The sequence below is a fragment of the Meriones unguiculatus genome, chromosome 1 (genome assembly GCF_030254825.1).
Source record: "Meriones unguiculatus strain TT.TT164.6M chromosome 1, Bangor_MerUng_6.1, whole genome shotgun sequence".
Taxonomy (NCBI): Eukaryota; Metazoa; Chordata; class Mammalia; order Rodentia; family Muridae; genus Meriones; species Meriones unguiculatus.
Window position 1 is genome coordinate 80,483,177 of NC_083349.1, and position 18,671 is coordinate 80,501,847.

Genomic DNA, 18,671 nt, shown 5'->3' on the forward strand with positions numbered 1-18,671 from the left:
TATAATCCCAGGACATGTCCCTTCCCTGGTCCAGTCCCTGGCTTTCCTGGCCCTGGTGGTGAGGACAGCGGAAAGCCCTTGAATCCACCTGCCCCACTTCCTTACCCCTGCGGCTGTTTATGGGAATCAGCCCGTTTCCTCCCAGCAGCAGCCATCGAGGTGGGAGCACTCCAGATGCCAACAATCTAGCACCTTCTGGGAAGACCTGCCTGTGCCACAAATGGACATTGAACTAAACAAACAAAAAAACAAAAAGAGGCAGTAAAGCATCCACAAATTAAATTTAGGGCTGGATGTTACTCTATAGTGGAGCACTGTAATATGCATGGAAAATTAAGCATTTGAAATGTTTTTAAAATTCTATGTGTATGAGTGTTTTCCAGTGTGTCTATAGATAGTGAATCCCCTGGAACTAGTTACATGGTTGTGAACTGCCATGTGTGGCTGGGAATTGAACCTAGGTCCTAAGAACAGCAAATACTCTTACCTGCTGAGCCATCCCCCCAGCATGAAGCTCACTTAAAAAAACAAACAGATTACATTTACTTGTGTGTGGGACACACATGCCATAGCACACATTGCTGTCAGGGACAAGCTGCCAAGTCAGTTCTCTCCTACGACATGGGTTCAGGGGATTGAACTCAAGATTTAGCCAAAAGTATCTTCACCTATCTCCTTGGGCGCCCCAAAATAAATTTTTGAAATAAATCCGCTAAGGGCAGTTGCTGAAAGGCAGGGACACAGGCTTAAGTCTGAGCTCAAGCACTGATGTCAGAGGCCCTGACTCCAGCTCTATCTGGCTAACAGCCCAAGAAGTGCAATGGTTCCCACACTAAGGACACAAGGTGGAGCAGGGACAGCCTTGCCCTCTAGGCATCCTCCTAGCTGTGACCTGGGCTTATCCCAGCATCCTTGCAGATTAACAAAGGAGTCCTTGTTTGGATTTTCAAGTCATTTTATTAATCCAACCATACAAAAAGATCCTGTAACCATGTCTCTGCCAACCCAGTTTCTTCCAAAAAGTCACAGAGAGGAACAAGGGGAGGAACCCTCCCCAGGAGCATTTTACAAACCATGGAGACAACACAAAAGTGGCAACTGGTAATAGGGGCAAACAGAACCACAGCACAACACAAAATTAAGCAGAGGCTGCTCATATGTAGTTTAGGGGTCGCGGGAGGAACAGAGGAAGAGGCAGGCTCATTCTTCTCCTCCTCAGCTTCAAAGGCTGTCACCTCAGAGTGTCTTCTCTTTTCCATGTGCAGGGATCATGAGTGGTAGGACATTACAGAGGGCAGCCTTCAGCAACATGCCTAGTACTGGGTACCTCAAGCTCTCTCAAGAGGGCTACACCCAAGCTTTTCTTCCCCACCCAGTTGAAGAAGGGGAATATGGGCTAGCTGGAAAGAGGTAAGAGCAGCTGGAGGCCTCCTGGTCAGCCCCACCATCACTGGCAGAGTGCTACAAAAATAAAAATAAACCAAACCTAGTTGCGGGATCACCAGGCCCAACACAACATCATAGGGTAAAAAATAGCAAGCAGAAAACTTCAGGTTCTCTTAGCTTTAGTCCTATGGCTTTGAGGACCTGCTGCCCACTCCCACCTCCTCCAAAGCCATGACAGGGCTTCACTTGGATGGGGGAAGGAATGAGGTAAAAGGGCTTCATGCTTCCAAACTTTCCCAAGAGGAAATGAGAGCACAGAGAGTTGAAGAACGTATGCAAGATGGGTGGGGAGAAAGGGGGCTATTCCTCCTGTCCAGACTTCAAGGGGACCCCAAACTTTGTTAAACACGGTCACTGAGTGAAAAGCACAAGAGAAGCTGAGGTGGACCCGTGACTTTGGTATAGACGTCTTCTCAGCATCTCTTTACAGTCTAGAAGCCCCAGGTACACAGCTGCCCCAGTCAGGACCTCTCCTGCTTCTTCACGGTACTTGGTGCTCTGAGGGAAAAGGAGTACAATAGGTCCAGGAGAAGCAAAAGGAAAAACAGAAAAAGAGAAATCCCCATTTGTTTCCAGAACCCATAAAAGGGGCTGTATCTAAGGGAGTGAAGAAACCTCGTGACTCCAAGAGCTAGAGCTGAAGCTGTGGGGCTGCACAGGTATGGTAGGCACAGGTGTTAGGGTCATCTGTCATCTGCCCACAGGACATCCTTGGCCTGGAAACTTCCTCCAGCCCCTTTTCTCTTGCAGCCTCGTTAAGACTCCAGAGCTGGCTCTGCTCAGGGGGCTTTAGTTTCCTGGATTTCTGAAGGTCTCAGTGTACAAGTTCCCAGAAATAAAGCAAGCAATCCAGGCTCTTCTGCCTGCCCGCCTCAGTTCCTTCTCTGCTTCCAGGAACCATGTTTCTGCTCCATGGGGATGGGATGCCAGTGGAAAACAAGGAGCGAGAGCTACATGATCACTCTGCAAGAGCATGGTGGGAAATGCGCACTTCCCCAGGCCACTGGAGTCACCCATCGTTAGCAGCCACCAACTGCCCCATGCCCTCTCGGATGTAGACAGATTGGATCTCCTTGGTCTTGAGGCAGAGATCACAGGCCCAGACGGCGGAGGCCTCAGTGGTTAGCAGGCCATAGGCACTCTCTGTCATGCCAGTGCACTCACGGTGAAACCACTTCTGGCATGAGGCCTCACACAAAATGGCATCCTGGTCATCGTTCACCTCACTCCGACAGGCACCACAAGGGTATACCAGGCCCGGAGGAGGCTGGGGCCCTGCGCCGCCTCCGGCCTTGCCAGGGGGTGCTAAACTGTTAGCATCTGGAGTGCCCCCACCTCGCCCACTGCTGTTGGGGGGAAAACTAGGCTGATTCCCATTAACAGCAGCAGCTGGGGAGCCTGAGTGGGGCTCCTGGGGAAAGGCAGTGGGGGCAGGTGGATTTAAGGGCTTTCCGCCATCCTCACCACCAGGGCCAGGAAAGCCAGGGTCTGGACCAGGAAAGGGACTCGTGTTGGGAGGCAGGCTGGGGAGTCCCTGGCCAGGTCTCTGAAGAGGAGGTCCAAAAGGTGTTCCTGGTTGGGCAAAGCGTTGGGGGAGCGGAGGAGGACCCAGCTCCCCTCTAGGAGGTTGTCCCATGGTGGGTGAGATCATGGGACCAAATCCCCCCACTGGGCCTGGCATCATCTGCCCACCAGGTGGGCTAAAGTTTTGGCCCAGAGACTGGTTGAAGGGTTGACTGGGAAAGTTCATGTTGCCTGGGGGTGGATAACCAGGACCCTGAGGAGGCATACTGAAAGCTGGACCCATAGGGTTGGGAGGAAAAGGAGGGGGCTGTCGTCGAAGTGGCTGGGGACCCCCTCCTCCTCCAGTGCCATAGCCTGGGGGTACCTGGCCTGCCATGCCCCCCTGTACACGAAAGCCTCCAAAGGGCACAGGACTGCCAAGGAATGGAGGGCCTGTACCCCCCACCTTAGGGGCTCCGAAGTCATCCTCAAAAGGGTTGGAAGCAACCAGATGATCCACCATAGGAGTTGGGGGTGGTGCAAACTCCGTCAGATGAGAGTATGCAGGACCCTGGTAAAAACAGAAGGGAGACAATAAAAGACATAGAGCCAAACCAGGAGAGCACCACAAACATAATGTACTCTTTGGAGGCTGGTGCAACTCGGACCCAAAATTGTGACTGACCTTAGAGGGTAGAAGGCAGAGCCTACAGTGCAACAACACTGTTTTTAAAAAAACAACACAACAAAAGCCAAGTAGGTAAGGCTGGAGGTGGTTTAGCCAGTGAGAGAGCTCAGTGGGCAAGAGGATGAGTTTTATTCCCAGAAACCATGTTGGAGGGCTCAACGCCTATTACCTCCAGCTCCAGAGGGATCACACTTCTGGCTTTTTTCAGCACTTGTACTCTTACATACATGTAATTAAACATAGTAAAAGGGAATACAGACAAAAAATCACACCAAAATCCAGGTTTGGCCTCAAAGCAGATATTTTTTTAAGACGGTGTCTTATATAACTCAGGCTCACTCAAGCTCAGTTGTAACTGGAGATAACCTTGAAAACTTCTCCCTTTCCTTGTCATCCTGTCTCAGCCTCTGGAATACTAGGGCAGATATGAACCACAGCACCTACCTGGTTTATGCAGTGCTAGTGAGAACACAGGTCTTTGTGCATGCTAGCTAGGCTAGCACCCAGTACTGTATTTATTATTTCTGGCTTTTTGAGACAGGGTTTCTCTGTGTGGCCCTGGCTGTCCTAGAACTCCTTCTGTAGACCAGGCTGGCCTTGAAAACTTGGAGATCTGCTTGCCCCTTTTGCCTCATGTGCTGGGATTAACGGCATCATCCCCAATATTTAACTTTTTAAAAGCCTCTTATTTTCTCAATTTTTATATCAGAAACAACTGTTAAAGCTTTGTAGCATTACTATGACCCTTAGAAAAGACTCAGTAAGCTGGGCCTGGTGATACATTCCAGTAATGCCTGTATACTTGGGAGGTTGAGACGGGCAATCCAAGACATCACAGCCAGGCTGGGCACCTTTTCTCAGAAAAAGTAGAAATACAGGTTGGAGAAATGGCTCACAGCTTTGTGAGCACTTGCTGCTCTCGCAGAAGCCCTGGGTTCTGTTCCCAGCACCCACGAGGCGGCTCACAGATGTTTGCACCTCCAGTTCTAGGGAACTTGACCCTTTCTTTTGGTCTTCACGGACAGCCAGCACTCATCCTGAGGGCACCCAGCACTACAGAAAGCCAGTATGGCAGTGCACATCTGTAACCCCACAACTTTGGAAGGTGAAAGCAAGAGGATCATAGATTCACAGTCATCCTTAGCTACACAGCAAATCTGAAGCTAGTCCTGATGCATGAGACCTTGTCTCAAAAAGGAAAAAAGGGGGAAAAAAAACGAGCTAAATGCTGTCATCAAGACAGAACTAGGATAGGAAAGAGAAGGGTATTTCCACTTAGTCTTTTCCCTGCACAGAAGGGGCAGCCGGGAAGATAGCTAGGTAAGGTAGGAGGGCTTTCCGGGAATACTCCCACCACATATCCCTGCTTACCTGAGTGTTGGACTTTCTGCGCTTCTTTTCAGGGCTCTTCATTTGCAGACCTGGAAGAGCAGTAATGAGCAGACGGAGGCAAGTTTTCCTGAGGTTTCTATAGTCTCCTTCCTCCCAGCCACTCTCCAGATTCTACCACGTACACTTGCTTACTTATTTAAGAAACAGGGGTGAAATACGAAAAATGACTAGTATGACTACACTCTCAGCTGCAGCTTCCTTGAATTAAAGATAACCCATCTCTCGACCAGACTCCATGTTTTCTGAAATCTGTGTCACTCCAATGCCTGAAGTGACCTGTGACACCTGTCCCCAACCACAAAACCTTCTCTCCTGAGGCTACCTGCAGGCTCCTTGGCAACCTCTCCCATCCCCCAACCCTTCCACCCAAGGTTCCAGGTCCTGGGCCTCCACAGCCCCCGCCCCTCTCTGCGCTCTCACCGGCCTTGCCCTGTTTCCTCCCGGTGCTGGGCGGCGCGGGGGGCGGTGCGGGGCCGCTGCCTCCCTCCAGCTTGTCCGGTGGGGGCGGCGCCGAGGCGGCCATGGATTGGGGGACCAGAGTCAGCGTCGGCGGGGGATGGAGGCGTCCTCAGGCCGCACCATCGCCCGGAGGGGAGCCTGGGCCAGCGCTGGCCCCCAGCCCCGAGCTGCAGCCAGCCCTAGTCACGCTGAAGGGGACAGCACAGAGCACCAACTGCACGCCTGCTCCAGACTCACCGCCCGCCCGCGGCCACAGCAACCGGAACCGGAACTCCAATGGGTCGCCACCACCTAGCGCGGTGGGGAGGGAAAGTTGGGAAGGGCTCAGATGCCGCACCCAGGAAGGCTGGGCCTGGCCAGGCCACTCCTCCGTTGCCCCAGCTGGCCCTGTAGCTGTGTGGGACTCTCCGCTCATGGGTCGCAAGCCCTCCAGTGGGCCTGGGGGCGGTCCAGACACGCCCCTTCCCACTGATAGCCAGTAGCTTTGAAGATACGTCACTACCGCGCAGCCTCGCTGCTTCCCAAATCCCCACAGACCCCCGTAGATAGGCAGTGCTGGCTTTGAGGCCACTCCAGCTTCCCGGTGAGTTTCCCCGCCACTTCCCACTGATGGGCCCCCATCAATCAGACTTTCCAGAGGTGTTGAGAAGCCGAGGTAGAAGAAATAGGAACTTTAATGAAGGCTATTTCCCTTTGGTATAAGATATCCAAACCAAAAATTGGCGAGGCGAGATTGAAAACCAGTCGACCCTTGTCCACAAGGTCCACAGAATGAGCTTGCAGGGTTTCTGTCACAGCAGGTCTCATGGGCCTGCAAGCGGAGGGCAGGATCTAAAGTAAGCTTTCACATCATGACTCCACAACACTGTTCAAACTTCTGCTCAGGGCTCTTGTGGAAGAAGGAAAAAAGAATCTTGTCCTAGTTACTTTTAGGCCAGGGAGTAAAATCCCAACAGTTGTAAAAAAAAAAAAAAAAAAAAAAAAAAGAAAACTCAATGAGGTGATGTATAAATGTAATCGATTATTCAATTATCAGAATTTTGTGCTCAAAAGTAAGCAATGAAAACAAAACCAAGAAAAGAAATCTACAGCCCTAAAATATATGCAAGTTTAGAAAAGAGAGAGTGCAGTTCCAGATCTACACATGGTACTGGGGATTGTATACTGCTTCAGTCTCAGAGCATCCACAAAACCCACCTGAAGGCTGACTGTACACACACCCATCCCAAAGGAGGGAGGCCGGATGGGGTTGTAGTCAGAAGGGCTGTACTTTGGCTGTAGACTATAACACACATGCAGATATGAGAGGGGCAGGCTTAAATGTATACAGACGCCTTGGGGGAAAGGGATTGAGGCTAGGAGGCACTGAGCAAGGCAGGGGTCCAATCCTGCCATTCCACTCTCCACCACCAGGAGGGAGGCTCTGGGGCAAGCTCTCTTTTTGGTTTTTGGAGAAAGGCCTCTCTATATAGCCCTGATTGTCCTGGAACTCACTCTGTTGTAGACCAGGCTGGCCTCAAAAATCCTCCTGCCTCTGCTTCCTGAGTGCTGTGATTAAAGGCAAGGGCTGCACATCCAAAAGGCAGAGGAGATAGCTGCCACTCCTGCCCCTGTTGTCCCTAAACACAGGAGAGGGTGCAGGACAGGGCTTAAGAAGCCACGGTATCAGCAACCCATCCCAACTGAAGGGCCTGAGAGCTCTTTGCATAAAGTATCTGCAGACCTACAATAGTCAAAGGCACAAAGTTTTAAGGGGTGCATAGGGAGTAGGATGTATTAAGAGGGATCTGGGGTACCCTGAAGACCAGGGGTAAACCAGAGGTATGATTATTCCCTTCCCCCAAAGGGAAATTGCTCCAATGGGCCCATCACCACAGGGCATTTTCCATTATAAAAGCCCACCCTTTGGGGGAAGGGCATCAGGTTGGCACAGGCAAGGCCCAGGCAAGGGACCACTCTGTACATTAATACTTTGGTGAGGTTTGGGCAGAATCAGGATGCTACCCCAGGCTCCTAACTAAAACCCTCTCTCTCAGGTGGACACTAAACCCTGTATCCACACTGCTCCCAGCTCCCACCCAAGGCCAGACCCACAGAACAGAGGTTCCATGAGTTGGAGAACACAGTTGGGGGTAGTGGGGAGCACCCTCTAGGAAGGGCTGAGGAGGATCACACTTTCCGATCCACAGGTTGCTGTAGACACAGTTCGCTGCCCGCAGAGATGATGGGCAGGTGATTGTCCATGTGGTAGCTGATGAGGTGACTGACACTCTCAAATCGGTGATCCTTTGTCCGAACCTGGGAAGGTGGGAAATAAGAGGGTCACAGTTCAAGTTAAGGCTTCAGTAAGACCTTAGCCCCAAGACTGAGGAAGATGGGGGCAGGTCAGCCATGATTATCTCAGCATCTTCACAGAGAAGACAGTCATACAGGTGGGAAAGGGTATGTCAGTGAACTGGGAGAAGATGAAGGAGACATGAACCTAGAAACCATGGAAGCTGACACCAGTCTGACTTGGGAGAGTGGGACTGGGAGGAGACAAGGAAGGCTAATTGTAATAATAAATAAATTAAAAAAAAACAAACTTCTGACTTGAAAGCTGGTATGTCTCAAAGGAGAATATACAATATAAAAACATGAAAAAAAGGTTAAGAAGAAAACAAAAACAGCCAGGGGGTGGTGGCACATGCCTTTAATCCCAGCACTTAGGGAGGCAGAGGCCAGCCTGGTCTACAAATCTTGAGTCTAGGTCAGCCAAGGCTACACAGATAAACCCTGTCTCAAAAAACAAAAAAGAAGAAGAGGAAAAGAAAGGAAACCAAGCAGGGTGGTAGTGGTGCACGCCTTTACTCCCAGCACTTGGGAGTGAGAGGCAGGTGGATCTCTGAATTCAAGGGCAGCCTGGTGTACACACAAGGAGTTCTAAGACAGCCAGGGCTATACAGAGAAACCTTGTCTTGAAAAATACAAAAGGAAGAAAAAAAGAAAAGAAACCAAGGTTGTACAGAATAGCAAGGCAGGTTAGATTTTAAAAAAGAAAAAAGGACACCGAGTTTATACTTAAGAAGCTAGGGAGACTCCTGATTCCTCTTGGAAGAGGAAATTTGGGGTCTCTAGCCCCCAACCACCTAACATTGCACATCACTACCTTTCCGGGGTCATTTCCTCACTTAGCAACAGGGGCATAGATCAGATAAGCACTCTTTAGTGCTGGTAGACTTAAGGTCTGGGATTTGAGGACTGGTCAGAACTGAAAAGAACACAGCTTAGACTCAGAGATAGCAGGAAGGAACCTTAAGCCAAATGCTGGCCTAGATACAAGTATCTAAAGAACAAAGGAGGCCTCTAGAAAGCCTCTAGTGAACAAAGTCTAGAAAGCAGTAAGGAGTGGAATGGTACTTTTCCTGCCACCCCTTCCTATACCTCTGCCATACTCACCACACCTTCGGGGTCCACCAGAAGCAGGTGCTTGGGCTGCCCGCTCTGCAGGCCAGTGAGCACATACTGGCCAGGTGTGGTTGTGCTCTCCCGCACCAAGAAGTCCCCATTGAGCTGCAGCAGCGCTTCAGCCTCCCTCCGGCTCAGCTTTCCATGGAACCAGGACTCCCCTTTGAGCTGCTCAGCCATGGACATGGACTGGGGAGGTGCAGGTGCCCGAAGCGCATCTTCAAAGGGCTCTAGGGATGTAGAGGCATGACTAGGAGAACTGGCCCAACATACACCCAAGACCTAGACTTAGTGTGGGAAACCAGGTAAGAGTGAATAGGCAGAAAAGAAGGAACAAGGGAAGGTGGAGCTACAAGAAACTCACTCATGTCAAAGAGGTCTCGGGGTGCACTGCCATTAACAGAAGGATTTGGTGGCCCTGTCCCAACCCCAGCTTGCCGGGCCTTGTCTAGATTCTGAATGTTGACATAAGAGGGGTCATCGAAGAGTTCTCTGCCTATTAAAGAAAGACAGACTACATCAATCCTGGCCCTGCCTTCTGTACTCATGCCTGTCCCTTTTGGCAAACTGTTCACACCTGGGCAGGGTGGTGGAGGCAGCATCTGCTTACGGACTTCATGGTCTCCTGTAGCATGTTGTCCTATAGGCTGCAAGAAGGAAGAAATCTCCTGAGACCCAGGCCAACCACACCCACCCTAGACTTAAAAGTATAGCCATCCTGGCAGCTTACCAGTGTAGCTCCCAAGTGGCTGGGCATCTGGGCACCAGGGAGAGTGGGTCGAGCAGCCTCTTCCCGAAGCCTCATGTCTACCACCCCACCAAGAGGGGGTTCCTTTCCCGGAAAGTCGTTGTAGTACTGATGGTCAGGTGGCTCTTCTTCCTCCTCATCCCAAGCTGAGCCATCAAAGCCAGCCATTCTGAGAAGGAAGGATTAGGAGGAGGTGGATGTAATGATGTGGCCAACAGACCCACAAAATGACAAGAACAGGCATATAGTATGGGTCAACCCTGAGGCTTGGTGCTATAACCCTGTAAGGCTGGTATTCCTTCCACAATTTTAAAAATAGAAATAAAAATCAGAGGTTGTAGAGAGATTTATACAAGGTCTCTCAAATAAAAGGAGGCAGAGTCGAGATTTAATTTTGTTTTGAGCCAAAAACCTCTGACTTTTGACAGCTATGCCAACTCCTAAGAGGGATGGAAGCACTACTGAACAATGGGGATATCCAGAACAGTCTAACATACAGAGTCCTCAATGGCCACACTATCTCTCTCTTGAAACTTTAAGGAAGAAAGCATAGCGATAGTAAGAGATGCTGGGACTTGGGAAATAGCTCAGTGGATAAAATGTAATGATCAAAGCCCAGGTCACCAGATCCCATGTACAAGCCAGGCCACCTGTACAACCATGGCCACCAGTAATCCCAGCACTCTTTCGGCAGAGACAGGATCCAGAGCAAGCTGGTTGCTGCTAGCTGTATCTGGCAAGCTCCAGGTTAGCAAGAGATCTTGCCTCAATAAACAAAGTGTGAAGCAATAGAGGAAAACAACTGACATCGACTTCTACATACACACAACACACACCAACATATGTCTCCACGCACACAAACGTATACACATGCACAAAAAAGGAAAAATATATTCTCTTAAGCTAGAGGTTTTTTTTTTGAAACACAGTTTCTCTGTGTAACCCTGGCTGTCCTGGAACTCAGAGACCACTCTGTACATCTGGCTGGCTTAGAACTCAAAGATCCACCTGCCTCTGCCTCCCAAGAGCTGGGATTAAAGATGTGATTAAAATCCAGATTCTTGGGCTGGAGAGAAGGCCCAGTGGTTAAGAGCACTGCCTGCTCTTCCAAAGGACCTGGGTTCAATTCCTAGCACCCACAGGGCAGCTCACAACTGTCTATAACACCAATTCCAAGGGATCTGACACCGTTACACTAATTAAATAAATTATTTAAAAAAACCCAGATTCTTAATGACCTTTAGAGGCAGGAATTCACAGAACAATAATGAGGGAGTAAGGTGTTCAGTCGTTAAGAACATTGCTGATCTTGAAGAGAACCCAGGTTTGGTTCCTAGAGCTCACATGGCAGCTCAGAAACACCTATAATTCTAGTTCCTGGGTATCTAATGCCCTCTTTGACTTCCACAGGCAGTGTATACACTTATATACGTGCAGTAAAACACATATATGCATAAAATAAAAATAAATCTTTAAGAAAAATAAAAGTGTACAAGAATACAGAGACAGGCCAAAAGTGAGGTACCTGAGAATTTAAAAGTTCATCCAGTCAGAAAAAGCAACCTACCGGGAGGTGCTGGAATATAACCCCACCCAAGGCAAACAAAAGGAAGAAACTGTCCCTGCGGCATGCATGGCCCTCAGAGACTTTCTTGATGAGCCTGGACAGGTTAACATAGCAGAAAAGGGAACAGGGGCACACAGGTCACTATCTTTGCTGAGCCCCTAGGAGCTCAAGCACAGAAAGAAAAAAACCTACTTCCCAACAGTAGTCTGAGGTGCTTAACAGTCTTTCCACCAGCTTACCTGTCATGTGGGGTGACCAGCTTGGGTGGATTCCTGAGATACTGTTTGAAGCGCAGCTCAAAGGCCTGACCGATGGTGCTGATGACATCCTGAGCAAGCCCTTCAGGACACTCGAGGATATGGCAGGCTGGGGCACAACAGAAACCACTGGTAAGCTCTGGGAGGACATATGTACAGGAGCCCTACCCGTAATCCTTCTCAGTAGAATAGCCCTATCAAGTATAACTGCTAAGAATAAGGAAAAGTGATCCCACACTTTCTCAGACAGTTGGTTACAGCCAGTGCTGCACAAAAGCCTCACCTCTCTGGTTCACAGGATCTTTGGCAACATAGGCAACATATTCAGCTGTGTCCTAGAGAGAGTAGGTTCAAAGACTGATTAGCTAGACTTCACAACTCCACCTCACTCCTGACCCACCAAGACTATTCTTTTCAGATACTTCCACAATCCTAGCACCCCCACTTCTTTAGTCAGTACTTTCTCTCTCTCCCTCCTCCCTCTTTTGGTTCTTCTTCTTTTTTAATATTTATTTATCTACCTATTTACTTATTTGTTTATTTAGCCACCTATTTATTTATTTATTTATACATACATACATACATACACACGGTGTTCTGACTGTATGCCAGCAGAGGACACCAGATCCCTTTATGGATGGTTACGGACTACCTGGGAATTGAACTCAGGACCTTTGGAAGAACAGCCAGTGCTCTTAACCTCTGAGCCATCTCTCCAGACCCCCTCTTTTGGTTCCTTGAGACAGGATTTCTCTGAATGGACCTGGCCATCCTGGAACTCAAGACAGTCACCTGCCTCTTGAGTCTGGGATTTAAGGTGTGTGCCACCATGGCCAGCCTCCAGTCAGTATCTTTTTAGCCTCTAGTCTCTTATTCCCCACCCCCATCTTTCCTGTTCCCCAACTCACCGGATCCCCACCAGACGCGAATGAGATAGATTGCATGTGATGGTTGGCAATGATCTGATGAGGGCAGGGGACGGGGAAGAAGGGAATGGTAAATGTCAGGCAGTCTCAGGAGTCAGTGTGTACTGTCACCCCAACTCAGAACCTTGGAGCCCCAGTCTCATTCTCTTGGCTTTTTACCCTAGATTCGATTCTTTTCTTCTCCTTCCTTTCTTCCTTTCTTTCTCTTTCTTTCTTTTGTGGAGTGAGGTACAAGCCCTGGATGGCCTGGAACTCAAAGAAATCCCCCTGCCTCTGCCTCCTGCGTGCTGAGATTGAACGAACCCAACCCTTCTAATTTCTCCCTTCTCTACTTTCCAGTTACTCCTGAGGACTCCAAGTTTTTGGCCTTCAGGTCCCCCCTTGACCCTCCCATAACTCTCTCTGGTCTCTTTCCTGAGCCCTACCCACCTGTTTGCAGTCTGCTGCCATGAGGTTAAGGCTGCTGGTGGACACAGTGAGAGTGATTGGCATTCCAGCAAACTTCAGGTTACTCCTCCCAAGGATAGAGCTGAGAGGGCGGCTACAGGGCTAGGAAAGGGCCCAGAGTCTTAGAGTCTGAGTTTTCCCAGAACCAGGAAACACTCCTGTCTGCTTCCCACATGCACTTGCTTTCCCCCTGCCCTCCCAACTCCCAGCTCTAACATAAACCTCCCAACCACATATACCTTTCTCCTCCTTATCGCCCCTTTGGCACCAGGCACAGCTTCACACACCAAACTGATGGCCTCCCTGGAGAAACAGGGGTACTCAGACCCACCACTGGCCTCCCACTGGCTGGGGCTGCCACAGTGCTGGGGGAAGGGAAGACCAGGCCAGACTCCCAGAGCACTCCAGGCTCTTTGTTGTGGTGGATTGAATTAAGGGCTTTAATATTTGATGACACTGAGGGCTGCTTCCTGGCTGGTTGGGTTAGGGCCTCAGTGGCTATAGCCCCACCTCTTCCCAGCTACCAAATGTTCCATTCCCTTCCCCAAAGCAGCAGCAACCTCCTACCCCTTTTTTTCTAGTCCATCTTCCCACAGTCTGCAAAGCTAGACTGGTAAGGGGGTGCTCCAGGGTAAAGCTGGCTCTTTTCAGTCACTTACTGCTGTAACTTTCTCTCAATTCTCTTGACCACCTATGAGAAGTCACCACCAGCACCACCACCAAATGCCCAGCTTCCCTCCTCTCCCTTACTGAGACCTCTGTAACTTCAATGATCCCAAGACTCCCCACTAACCTGGTGACCTGAGTCCGGGTATTGAAGTCAAGGGCTCGCATTGACTGCAGGACCTCCACACAACCCATGTACTGTGGAGGAAGAAGGGAAGAAGGGATCAGCTGTTCCCCTCCCACACCCCCATTGCCCGGCCCTTTGCTGAAGGTTCTAGGGCTTTACCCTATGTAGTCCCTAAGGGAAGTTAAGGTGAAGTACCCTTCCCAATGCTGGGGGCCACCATCCCATAGGTATATGGCAAAAGGGAAAGCAGAAAAAAAAGGCCACCAAAGAGGCCCTTCATGCACTGTGGAGAGACTGTGAGAGAAATAGCAGCCATTGGGTGGGATGGAGTGACATTTGGCAAAGGGAGTTGTCTAGAGGGAAGAATCAAGAAGTCATTTTCATTCAACTCTTACTGAAAGCAGCTAATGTGTTTGGGCATTGTGTAAGCTGGGGGGTAGGGGAGGACCAAAAAAGGAAAGGGGACCTTAGGCAGAAGATTCCCAGGCTGGATAGAGCATAAGGGCAGAGAATTGGAGAAGGGATGCAGCAGGTTTAAAACTGGGAGAATAGCAAATCTGGAGTGAGCAGAGGAACTGGAAGGGGTATGGGAGGGAGTGGAAAGGAGGGTGTTCACTCACCCGAACCAAGTAGGAAACCCCAGGTCCCATGACTTTGTCGTTGGGATGCAGCCAGCCTCGAGTGGGCTTATTGACAAAGCTCCCGTGTCTGGTCCACTCCTCGCCCCCCAGCTGGCCCCCTTCTACTCGAGTCCTGCGACCACCGCCTCCACTCAGCTTGTTCATGTCCTGGAGGAGGGGCAAGAGGCCCGAGTCCTGAAGGGCTGCCCCTGTATTCCCTTCCCCATCTTCAGCAGCCTTTCCTGGCTGCCCCTTGGGCCCTAGGCGACCCCCGGCAGGATTAGCCAGCTTCAGGTTGCTCATCCGGGGAAAGAAGGAACACAGGGTAGTCGGACTATCGTCCCCCGGCACAGGCAGAATGGGTCCCAGGGATGAGGCTGATGGGGAAGGCAGCTCCTCCGGCGGGGTAGACCCTGAAGTCCCCTCCTCCAGCGACGACAGAGACTCATTTCGAAGTGGGTTGTATTTCGGCTTGGGGGGCAGAAGATCCATGGCTAGGTGAGAAGGGGGGTTGCTGCCCGGCCCGGCCCCCCTGCCAATTCAGGCAAGGGGGCCAGGCAGGGGGCATCCCCAGGCCCTTAGCCTGGTCTGACCTCAGCAGCCGGGTGATAACAGAAGACCTGGGGAGGCGAAGGACAAGTGGCCTCTGCTCTCCCACGTCAGACCTAGACAGTTTCAGACCACATCCTTGCCGAGCCCCGCGAGGAAAACCTCTTATGGCTGAGGAGTACAGGCTGGACCCAGAGCTGACTGGCTCCTCCCCAGGGGCGGGGAACTAAGGAAAGAGACCAATCCCCAGGACAGTGCTGACTCACAGGCTCAAAGGGGCTGAGACAACTCCCTACACGATTTGTGCTAGCCAGGCCAATCTACCCTGCCCAATACAAACAACTGTTCATCTGTCTGGGGAGGAGGAAGGTGCCAGGCAGAAAAGAAAGATGGAAAAAGAAAGCAAGGAGTTAAAAGAAACTCTGGATCAATCCAAACCGACAAGGGCAAGCCAAGGAGAGCAGGAAGCCAGGGACAGCTAGGAGGGATAAGGAAGGAAACAGAAGCTGCTGAGGGTGGAAAAGGTGTGTGTGTGGAAGGGGGGCCAGACGGGGGGGGGGGGGGAGACCTCAAATTTAGCGTTTCCTTTCCAGTCCTGGCTAAATACCTGAATTCCCTCAGCGGCTAGCGCAGACCACCCCCACCATACAATGAATGAGGGGGAAGCTCAGGGCACCTGGGCCATTAGCATGCCCACACCACTGCAGCTGTGGACAAGAACAGAGAAGGAGGAAGGGAAAGCGGTCCCAGCGGAAGCGGAGCAGGCCAAGAGGAAAGGAAATGCTGAAACTGGAGGGATAAAAGCTAATTTGGTGGCTACCAGGCAAGAGCTAGAGCAAGTCTGTTTATATATGTCACCTACAAAGGACGAACAGACTTCTTAAGCCCCCTTTCCCACTGGCCTGCTGAAGAAAGCCAGAGTATATATAGAGTTCAGGCCACCCCTACAAGGCATACTTTTACTCCTTATAGGCTGTAAATCCCACCCAACAGGATGGGGCTGGCTTTGGAGGTAGGAGAAAAAGAAAGAAAAAACAAACAAACAACAAACAACTGGTGCCTACAGGCCTCAAAGGGATAACAGAGCCATAAACAAATCTGTGTTAATAAGACAGGAAGGAGAAAGGGATACCAGAAGTTGGGATCTGGCCAAGTGCATAACAACACCAAACCCGTATTTCTTTGCCCACAGTTTCCTGCCACAACTCGGCTAAAGCCAATACAGGAAGTTAGAGAAAGTAACCAATCAAAATAGCTCCAGAATAAACTATCACTTATTTCCTTAAAAAAATAAATAACCAAATAAAAAAATTACTTTTTTTTTTCCAAGACAAGTTTTCTCTGTGTGCACTGACTGTTCTGACTGTACTTGTTTTGTAGACCAGGCTGGCATGGAATTCACAGAGATCCACCTGCCTCTGTCTCCCAAGTGCTGGGATTAAGGGTGTGTGCCACCATGCCAGCTAAAAGATAGTTTTTTCCAGGCTCACCTCCAAATTATCCTTAGGTAGACCAGGTGAAGTGCACGCCTTTAATCCTAGCACTCAGGAGGCAGAGGCAGGTGGGTCGCTGTGAGTTCCGGGCTAGCCTGGTCTATAAAGTGAGTCCAAGACAGCCAGGGTTGGTACAGAGAAAACCTGTGGGGGGGGGGGGCGCTAGGATTTTGGAACAAAACCTGCTTCTGGGTTGCCTTATGATGTCATCATGTGTTGATGGCCAGGTGGCCATACCTGGAAGGCATGGTTACCTTGCCCCTTAAAAAGACAAAACCCGATACATGGTCTCTCTCTTGCTCTCTTGGTCCTTCCTCTATCGGCGTGCATCCTCCTCTCTTTCTTTCCCCCATCATGTCCTGTTCTCCCTTCTCTCTCTCCATATCCACCTAATAAACCTCTTTTATATGATCTGTTGTACACCTAATGTCTTTATTTAATTAGTTTGTCCCATAACCTTACAGGAAGAGCCTCTGGCATTCATTCATTACCCCTAGGTTTATTTTGAAAAATAAGAACTGTTTGGCTATTACTAACTAGCACTTAGAACTGATTAAATACCATGCTTCACTCTCTCATCTGCCCTTAGTCCCCATCCCAGGAAAGCTGTTACTGAACACACCTCTTCCTGAAAAGAAATTCTGTCATTCTGTTTGCTCTTGCGCTGAGGAGGGGGAAATAATCTGCCACAGCCTTATATTCCCAATCACACAAACACACTATGATTTCTTCATCTTGAGAGATGAATGCTTTGGTAGCTTCATATCCAGAGGCAAGGAACGACCAACAGGTGTGCACAATTGGGAAAAGTGGAAAGCAAGAGCTTTTAAATTTGCTTAAAGAGATGGGAGATTGCCTACCGGACCAAAGTTAGGAAACGGGGGTTGGGGGAGAGCCGCGTTAAACACCTCAGCCCAGCAGGGAGGAAGCTGGAATGGCAGGAAATAGCAGGAAATGGCGAAGGCTTCAGGAATGTTTCCAGCCGGGAAGTTTGGGCAAGTGGGGCCAGGATGACTGCCAAACAAGCTATCTGGTTAGGGGGAGGGGTCTTTAAAAACAACGGAAATGACATTAAACCCTACTCCTGACTCCAGAACAGTTTTTTGTTTTTTCTGACAGCAGAAAAACTTTCGCTCCTGTTAGGTTTACACAAACCAATGCTTAGTCCAATCCAGGCATGGTAAGATACATCTATGGCTGTCTCTGGGATGGGGGCTGCCCATGAAAGGAGCGGCAGGGTCAAGAGTGTCTGAAGAAGCCACTCCGTCGTCCACTCCCTTGCCAGCCCCTTCAACTTAATTCATTCTCGGAGGTCACGGGAGAAACGAAGCTGCCAATAAGCTCCTGCCTTACAACCACAAATTTCAACCTCCCAGCTGATGGAGCACCAGCGATCAGGAAAACTAAGCCCAAGGCTTAAAGAATGGAGAGGGATATAGAAGCAGGTGAAGCGTCCAGGACTTAAGACCAGGATTTTCAGGCATGGACCCAACTCCAGCAGGGAGAAGAAGCCAAGTCCCTAACGAGGAATGCGCCACATTCCCTGGACCAGACGTGGACAGTGGAAGGGGCGGGGCCAGAGGGGCGGGGTAACAGAGAGGCGTCACCTCTACAAAGTCGAATCGTTCTTTCACAACCAAGGTTTTGCCCATTTTGGAAACCAAGCTTTTGATAGACTAGGTTTAGCAGAGAATCCCGAAGAGGCAATTTCAGAGAACTAGAAAAGACTGTTGCGGAGACATGGGCAACATATCTGCGGGTGGGATTTCCAGGGAAGTAGGACGACAGGGCGTGGTCGCGACGGTAAGAAAGATGGGGTTCAGGGAACCCCTTGAAATTGAAAGGTGGGACTTCCGGGGAGGGGGTCTCGAGGGCGGGACTTACACAGTAAGACCGGAAGTAGGGTCCTGGGAGAGGGGTTCCGGGGTGGAAGAGGAGTGGGTTGCCACTGAGAGAAAGCCTAGACTTACCAGGGTCGCATGGAGTCTCCGCACCGCACCGCGGGCCGATCTGGTTCCGGATCACGCAACTGTCTGCTTAAGCCACCACCCCAACTTTTACCCCGGCCAGGGCCTCCCCAGACAAACTTTATTACACTCACTTCCGGCCTCAGTAACCCCTGACCCCTACCTCACCGCCCCTCCCTTACCAGCGGCTTTCCAGCGCCAGCCAATGACTGCGCGAGCAGGCGCACGGGGCTCAGTGGAAGCCAATGAGAACCCTAGTTTGACCCAGCTCACGCCTCAGAAACCTGAGCCCCGCACTCCATTTACGACACGGGGAGACGCCTATGCCAGCCAATCGGGTACTTCCAAATGGAGCTGTCCCGCCTTCGG

The 18,671-nt window shown here is 50.4% G+C and overlaps 2 protein-coding genes across 6 annotated transcripts; both read right to left on the reverse strand.

Annotated features, from left to right (window-relative positions):
- Positions 1–934: 934 nt before the first annotated feature.
- On the reverse strand, positions 935–6,075 carry Pygo2 (pygopus family PHD finger 2). Of its 3 annotated transcripts, none has more exons than XM_060392292.1 (3): positions 5,726–6,075; positions 5,009–5,058; positions 935–3,520 (listed from the first exon to the last, which is right to left on the reverse strand). In XM_060392292.1, the coding sequence occupies exons 1-3, from the start codon at positions 5,901–5,903 to the stop codon at positions 2,456–2,458; spliced, it is 1,293 nt and encodes a 430-aa protein (XP_060248275.1). In that variant the 5' UTR covers positions 5,904–6,075; the 3' UTR covers positions 935–2,455. The 3 variants fall into 3 exon arrangements, with proteins under 3 accessions (XP_060248275.1, XP_021481826.1, XP_060248286.1); XM_021626151.2 differs by having other exon boundaries at positions 5,450–5,868; XM_060392303.1 differs by lacking the exon at positions 5,726–6,075 and adding an exon at positions 5,450–5,561 and having other exon boundaries at positions 5,009–5,160.
- Positions 6,076–6,144: 69 nt separating this feature from the next.
- On the reverse strand, positions 6,145–18,461 carry Shc1 (SHC adaptor protein 1). 3 transcript variants are annotated; one of them, XM_021653983.2, is made up of 13 exons: positions 18,306–18,461; positions 14,294–14,461; positions 13,674–13,744; positions 13,120–13,183; positions 12,863–12,982; positions 12,416–12,469; positions 11,791–11,842; positions 11,490–11,616; positions 9,666–9,852; positions 9,513–9,582; positions 9,300–9,431; positions 8,927–9,165; positions 6,145–7,786 (listed from the first exon to the last, which is right to left on the reverse strand). In XM_021653983.2, exons 2-13 carry the CDS (start codon positions 14,456–14,458, stop codon positions 7,658–7,660), a joined length of 1,410 nt encoding a protein of 469 aa, XP_021509658.1. In that variant the 5' UTR covers positions 14,459–14,461; positions 18,306–18,461; the 3' UTR covers positions 6,145–7,657. The 3 variants fall into 3 exon arrangements, with proteins under 3 accessions (XP_021509658.1, XP_021501896.1, XP_060248260.1); XM_021646221.2 differs by lacking the exon at positions 18,306–18,461 and having other exon boundaries at positions 14,294–15,222; XM_060392277.1 differs by lacking the exons at positions 12,416–12,469; positions 18,306–18,461 and having other exon boundaries at positions 14,294–15,235.
- Positions 18,462–18,671: the final 210 nt, after the last annotated feature.